General features: G+C 54.4%; 1 protein-coding gene across 1 annotated transcript; it reads left to right on the forward strand.

Moving 5' to 3' along the window:
- The first annotated feature begins 1,124 nt into the window (after positions 1–1,124).
- On the forward strand, positions 1,125–6,300 carry FZD5 (frizzled class receptor 5). Its single transcript, XM_069075260.1, has 2 exons — positions 1,125–1,817; positions 2,106–6,300. The coding sequence occupies exon 2, from the start codon at positions 2,379–2,381 to the stop codon at positions 4,155–4,157; it is 1,779 nt and encodes a 592-aa protein (XP_068931361.1). The 5' UTR covers positions 1,125–1,817; positions 2,106–2,378; the 3' UTR covers positions 4,158–6,300.
- Positions 6,301–6,897: the final 597 nt, after the last annotated feature.

The raw sequence follows: 6,897 nt of genomic DNA on the forward strand, positions 1-6,897 counted from the left end.
AGAGGGGGAGGGGAAGAGAAACAAAACGGGAAAGAAAGAAAAAACCTACCTCTTTCTCTGCATGTGAATGAAAGACATCTCAGGCATGCTAAACACCTCCGTGTTCCTACCTAATTATCACCATTCAGAAGGAAGACTCTTTAGGACATTTAAAACTTGCAGTCTAATAACCTAAGCGGAGAGCGCAACAACTGTAAGGCCAGTGAGGAGTCCCAGCAGGTTGTCCCCAGTCTCCAGTTCCATTGTGTACCACCACAGGACCCCTACGGGGGGCTGGGGAGCGGCTTAACCCTACCGAGCGCTGGCGGGTATGGGGAGGGGGGCATTCCTTGCCTCCCCATTGTCACCCTGATTATATTTTCCTTTTCTCTGCCGGAAACTGCAAAGCAATCTCGGCTCCCACTTCGGTTAAATTTCCCAAACGCAGACTTGTATTCGCGTTTGTTGTGTAGGTTTGTTCGTGTTCTGAGTCTTTCTGCCATGACTGGACACTAATGCTTGGACCCAGGGTTGAGACAGCTGTTAGAGGCCTGACAGGATTCTTTTTTATTCCATCCCCAGTCTAGGGGAGGTTTGGCTTTCGTGCACCACTGAAACGGAGACAGGTGGGAAACTAAGAATTCTTTGCCCTAGTCTTTGTAGAGGCCGGAATCTGTAAGCCTCCTAACTACAAGAGGGGAGACCCAGGTCTTCAGAGCTAGCACCAGCAAGGACCGAGTGAGCCACGGAGCAGGAAAGCAAAGCGAGAACCCCAAATCATGGGGGTGGGGCGCGGGAGGGAGGGAGGGGAGAATTTGATCTGGAGGGTTTCCCGCTCGGGATCTCAAGACAGTAAGATTAACATAGGCTCCGCCCACTGTGGTCTTCCAGGCTGGGGATTGGCGAGTGTGGCCCGGACTGCACAATTCCGGACCTGGAGGCCGAAGCATTGGGGCAGTGGGAGGAGACTCGGAGTGAGCGGAGCGTGGCATGTGCTGCCCCTCTCGGAGGAGGCGTGCCTGTGGGCGGGGCCGAGCTGAGGGGGCGTGGCCTCTGGCCTTGCTTTAGGAGGCAGGTGACAAGGGGAGGGGGTGGAGAGGCGGGTTGGCCCACGGCTAGGGTTCCTGGGTTGTTGTGTCAGTCGGGGGTGGGGGCGAGCGCGGAGTGCGGGGGCGGAGCTGGAGCCCTAGCGGGGCAGCTGCTTCTGGCCCGGGGAAGGCAACGCTGAACCCTGGGAGGAGAGTGTGGAGCGCGTCCGGCACGGGGAGAGCCCCTGACGCGAAATCTACTTGCTGTGAGCCCCAAGAAAGAAGACGAAAGCCAGGATAGACATCGGCGACTGCCTGGTGCAATCCCAAAGCCCCGGGTGCGAGGACGGACTGCGGACACAGCCCTCGAAGCAAGGGAGACATTCGCATCCCTGTTCCTCCCCTACCCAACCCTCCCCTGCCCAGGTGAAGTAGCCCTGAGTGGGGTCCGAGGACCCTGAAACCTTGCCTCCCGCCCCCGCCTGCCCATCATGCTGGGAACTGCAGGCCGGGAAGGAGGAGGAGGACATGGAGGCGTAGGAGAAGGGGAGTGACCGGCCCCCACGGGAGTCCAGAGCCCAGCCGGTCCCCCAGTCGGGGGGTTAGAGCGGGCTCTCTTCCCTGAGCTCCCGCGCACACCTGCTGCCATGTGCCGCTGCTGGCTCCCGTTCCATTGCTGCCCAACTTTGCCATCTGAAAGAACCTCCTTGGGCCAGGCTCAGCTTTGAATCTCCTTCCGTGGTTTTCCGCGAAGTATCCTGGACCCGGGACCGCAGGCAGCCGGTCGAGGACTGCCCACGGTTCGAGGAGGTGAGAGTTGCTTGGTCCCGGACCCCCTAGTCTACTCCACCCCACCCCAGTCCACAATCCTGAGTCCGATTCTCGTTGCGTCCTTTCTCCGGGGGGGTGGGGAGTGTGGAAGGGGTGTAAGGTTAGGGGACCTCGGATTGGTCTGGCCCGGAACCCAGAGGAAGGCGGGGGGAGACTAGGGAGTTTGACTCCCGGATTTAAGGGACAGTTGAACTTGTTCATAGCTTTCCTTTCTTTAATAACGAGTGTGTGTATGTGTGTGTCTGCGTATGTGATTATCGTTTTAAGATCACTGCTCCCGGAATTGGATCCACACTCCCAACCCCGGAGCGGCGCCGGCTAGGAGCTGAAGGCCAGCCAGCGGCGCCGGAGCCGCTTCGTGGCAGCTTGTCTTGGGAGGGATTTCAGAAAAGGGAAAGAAACCAACAGGTTGAAAGACTGAAGAAGCCAGCCTTACTCGGGACTGAGAAAAAGTGTTCCTTTTTCTCCTGCCAATCTTGGTTCCTTGGAGGGTGAAGCAGAAAAGGGACGGAGCTGGAGTGATTCGGTAGCGGGGCAGAGATGGCTCACCCTGACCTGGCCTCGCTGCCGGGGTTGCCGGGGCCGCCGCCACCGCCACTGCTGTCGCTGCTGCTGCTGCTCATGGCACAGCTGGCGGGGCGGGGAGAGGCCTCCTCCAAGGCCCTAGTGTGCCAGGAAATTACGGTGCCCATGTGCAGGGGCATCGGCTACAACCTGACGCACATGCCCAACCAGTTCAACCACGACACCCAGGACGAGGCTGGGCTGGAAGTGCACCAGTTCTGGCCGCTGGTGGAAATCCACTGCTCGCCGGACCTGCGCTTCTTCCTCTGCTCCATGTACACGCCCATCTGTCTGCCCGACTACCCCAAGCCCCTGCCTCCCTGCCGCTCGGTGTGCGAGCGAGCCAAGGCCGGCTGCTCCCCGCTCATGCGCCAGTATGGCTTCGCCTGGCCAGAGCGCATGAACTGCGACCGCCTCCCGGTGCTGGGAGACGCCGAGACCCTGTGCATGGACTACAACCGCAGCGAAGCCACTACGGCCCCCCCGCGGCCCTTCCCGGCCAAACCCACCCTGCTGGCCCCGCGCAGCTCGGCGTCCTCTGGCGGGGAGTGCGGTGCCTGCAAGTGTCGGGATCCTTTCGTGCCTATCGTGAAGGAAACGCACCCGCTCTTCAACAAGGTGCGCACCGGCCGGGTGCTGAACTGCGCCGTGCCCTGCTACCAGCCCACCTTCAGCCCGGATGAGCGCACCTTCGCCACCTTCTGGATCAGCTTGTGGTCGGTGCTCTGCTTCGTCTCCACCTCTACCACGGTGGCCACCTTCCTCATCGACATGGAGCGCTTTCGCTACCCCGAGCGCCCCATCATCTTCCTGTCGGCCTGCTACCTCTTCGTGTCGTTGGGCTTCCTCGTGCGCCTGGTCATGGGCCACGCCAGCGTGGCCTGCAACCGGGAGCACAGCCACATCCACTACGAGACCACCGGGCCGGCGCTCTGCACGGTGGTCTTCCTGCTCGTCTACTTCTTCGGCATGGCCAGCTCCATCTGGTGGGTCATCCTCTCCTTCACCTGGTTCCTGGCGGCCGGCATGAAGTGGGGCAACGAGGCCATCGCTGGCTACTCGCAGTACTTCCACCTGGCCGCCTGGCTCATCCCCAGCGTCAAGTCCATCGCCGTGCTGGCCCTGAGCGCCGTGGACGGCGACCCAGTGGCCGGCATCTGCTACGTGGGCAACCAGAACCTAGACTACCTGCGGGGCTTCGTGCTGGCCCCACTCGTGGTCTACTTGCTCACCGGCACGCTGTTCCTGCTGGCGGGTTTCGTGTCCCTCTTCCGCATCCGCAGCGTCATCAAGCAGGGAGGCACCAAGACGGACAAGCTGGAGAAGCTCATGATCCGCATCGGCCTTTTTACTGTGCTTTACACCGTGCCGGCCAGCATCGTGGTGGCCTGCTACCTGTACGAGCAGCATTCCCGGGAAAGCTGGGAGCGGGCGATCACCTGCCCGTGCCCCGCGGGGGAGCCCGGGCAGCCCCGGGCCAAGCCGGAGTACTGGGTGCTTATGCTCAAGTACTTAATGTGCCTGCTCGTGGGCATCACTTCGGGGGTCTGGATTTGGTCCGGGAAGACGGTGGAGTCTTGGAGGCGCTTCACCAGCCGCTGCTGCTGCCGCCCGCGGCGCGGCCACAAGTCGGGCGGGGCCACGGCCGCCCGGGACTACGCCGAGGCCAGTGCGGCCCTGACCGGCTGCAGGACTGGAGCCCCCTGCCCGGGTGCGCCCGCCTACCACAAGCAGGTGTCCCTGTCTCACGTGTAGCGGGCCCGGCTGGCTGCCTGAAGGACTGGGTGCGGAGCCCGGACTTCGGGAGGCGGGGGAGGGGAGGGTTTTGGTAGCTTTTTAACAGGTCATTTGTTTTGACTTCATGGTGCTGCTGCTGCTGCTGCTTCACTTCGGAATTTGGGAGAAGGGAGAAGGGACAATTTTGAGGTGGAACACAAGATAGATAGTCCCGGGACTTCTATGGGGACCTCGGTTTTTAATATAATTTTTAAAAAATGTTCTCATTTTCAATCCTGTGTGGGTGCAAGTTGCTTTTTGGCAATGAACCCTACTTTGGCTTTGGGGAGGAGGGAGGGCTGGCCTCAGAATTCTGAGATTGGGCATTAGAATGAAGTTCAACTGTCTATTTTTTATGAACTTGTTTCTAGTCTGTTATGCCCTAAAAAAGATCTGTGTTTTTTAATGTGAACAGGATAAGTTTGGGCATCTGACCGTGGAGCGATGGGGCCAACAGGCCTGTCTCCAGCCCACACCAGTACAGTGTTCTTGGGTCTTTTAAGGCGATCTCATGTTTGTTTTGCGTGGCTAGATGTTCCTCGAAACTGAGGGCGAAATTTTCTCGAAGTGCTTTGAAACTTCGTGTATTTAGGGTCTTCCAAAGTGACAAGGCTGTGGGGAGGGGTTTCTCAAGCTTGTTGGCTGCATCCCATTCTCTAGGACTAGAAATTGTGGTTCCGGAGGCTAGTGTAACCTTAATGTCTAACTTTGGGAGCCACGGAAAGTAGGTTGGCTGAGCTGTAATTTTCAAGCGTTGTGAAACTTGTTAGCTGTTGGCTGAGTGGGAGAAACTCAAGTGTCCTACTCAAAAGGGAAATTCGCCTAATGCCAGGAAAAGTTAAATAAGTTACCTACTTCTGGAAGTACTTTGGTGGTTGCCACATAGAGACTGCGTCTTAATCTTTTCAGAATTTTTGGGCGAGTGGGAGGAATCTTTTCAATATATTCACACGTGTTTTTAGTTGCCACCACCATCTAATCAATCACCTCCAACAGCCCCTCACCAAATGCATTACCAGGATATTATTTGTTAACCCGAGAGGGACTTGGCTAGTGTCGTTTTAACATTGACCCTTGTGGTTTACCCGGGTCCTTTTGCCTCGGTAAACTGCCCTTTTGGCTCGAGTCATTTCCTACTCTATCCTTCTATGAGCCCTCAGCTTAGCATTGTCTCCTCCCCCTTGTTCCCTGGGGGCACTGGAAGTTTGGGCCCCTAAAGAATGCAGTCCTGCCTTCCCGTAGTCTTTAGAAATTCAAGGGTAAGGAGCTAGAGAAGACCTTAGAGAAGAAGCAAAAAAGAATGTCCCGACTTTTGGACAAGTGTAAGGCCAGTTGGTTTCAAAGCTGCCTGGGTTCGGCGACTAGCTAATTTATGGACCTCGGTGTCTTCCACAGACTCCACCAGTCTGGAATCGTGGCCTGTTGGGTAAGCTACTGCCCCAGCAAGCTTCTACCAATAATTATCTAAGTTTTGTCTGTTAAGAGAGAACAAGCCAGTATACGCTTGCTTTGCAGGTTGGTCCCTTGGCAGTTTCAGAAGTCCATGTTTGCTTTCCCAATCTAATTAACCACTGATCAAAAGCCATTGAGGTTATTAAGCAGAGGAGGCAGGAGACCACTCGATTTTTTTTTTAAACAAGACTTAGAGCTATACTTAAGCAAACTGAATATCCAAAGCAATGAAAATTTACTCAAGTTGTCTAGGAAGCAAATTCTTAATATGGGAGGCCTGGGCCTTTCGGTTATTATTTGCACTAACATTATATATACACAATGTTAAAGTGGAGAAATGTATGCCAAGGCAGGTTTTTCTTCCTCAGTCCCAAGTACTGAAAAATGCACAGTCCCTAAAGGGAGCAAATGTAGATGGGTTTTGCCTGGGTAAAACATGGAGTTGGTAGATAGGAGGGGAACCCCCAAAATAAAAACGTATGTGATTTCTAGACCCCTTTCTAAGTTTGTCCTCAAAATGCACAAATTCCTATAGTGAGAAAATTACATTTTTTGGAAGCACCAAACAATTTTCATGTGATAAGGACAGCGATTAGGTGCTGGCTTCCTAGTCTATACAGGTGATCTCTTACCTGGGGAAAAGAGAGATGAGAATCTAACAGCTTAGAGTGAAACCTAGTTCTGAATATAGGACTAGATCTCAGAATGGAAAAACTGTAGCCACAGGAGGTCTGGGTTTTTTTTAGGGGGGTTGGGGGAGGGCAGGGGGAGTGGCATTGCTGTGTTTCCTTTTCTCTCTTTGCTTTGAGAGTCTCTCCCTGAATTCCTCTGGAGAGTATTTCCCTTTAGAGTCAAAAACCCTTTCATAATTACACGGAAAAAGCATTTTTCATTGATCACTTGGAATTTCCTCCCTGCACTGTTTCATTTTTATAGTAAACATATTAGCCTTTAGTTAAAATTGTTCTCCAATTTGGGTAGGCCTTTTATAATTTTTTAATTTTCTGTATAAGAATGTAGGTTGTGGAATGAGGTGGAGAAAATGAAAAAATCTGGGGAGTCTGCAAAATGCCGAACGCAGGCTGGTTTGCTAGGTGGTTTATTTTTTTAAAACCTATGTTTTAGTAAATGAAAACAGGTTACCACTGTAGATGAGGGGAAAATATCTCTGATGCCAGGCAATACTTCCAGGGTTCAATTCCTCATCTTTGCACTTTCATGGACAGGTAAGAGTATTGCTGCTGTTAGATGAATTCTCCTACCCCTT

The sequence above is a fragment of the Petaurus breviceps genome, unplaced genomic scaffold, assembly GCF_028583685.1.
Source record: "Petaurus breviceps papuanus isolate PSGF00001 unplaced genomic scaffold, PetGlider_PUasm1.0 90903, whole genome shotgun sequence".
NCBI classification, from domain to species: domain Eukaryota; kingdom Metazoa; phylum Chordata; class Mammalia; order Diprotodontia; family Petauridae; genus Petaurus; species Petaurus breviceps.

Bases quoted from the DNA above. Each gene is read 5' to 3' on its own strand.
- FZD5 (XM_069075260.1), top strand. From the start codon at position 2,379: ATGGCTCACCCTGACCTGGCCTCGCTGCCGGGGTTGCCGGGGCCGCCG.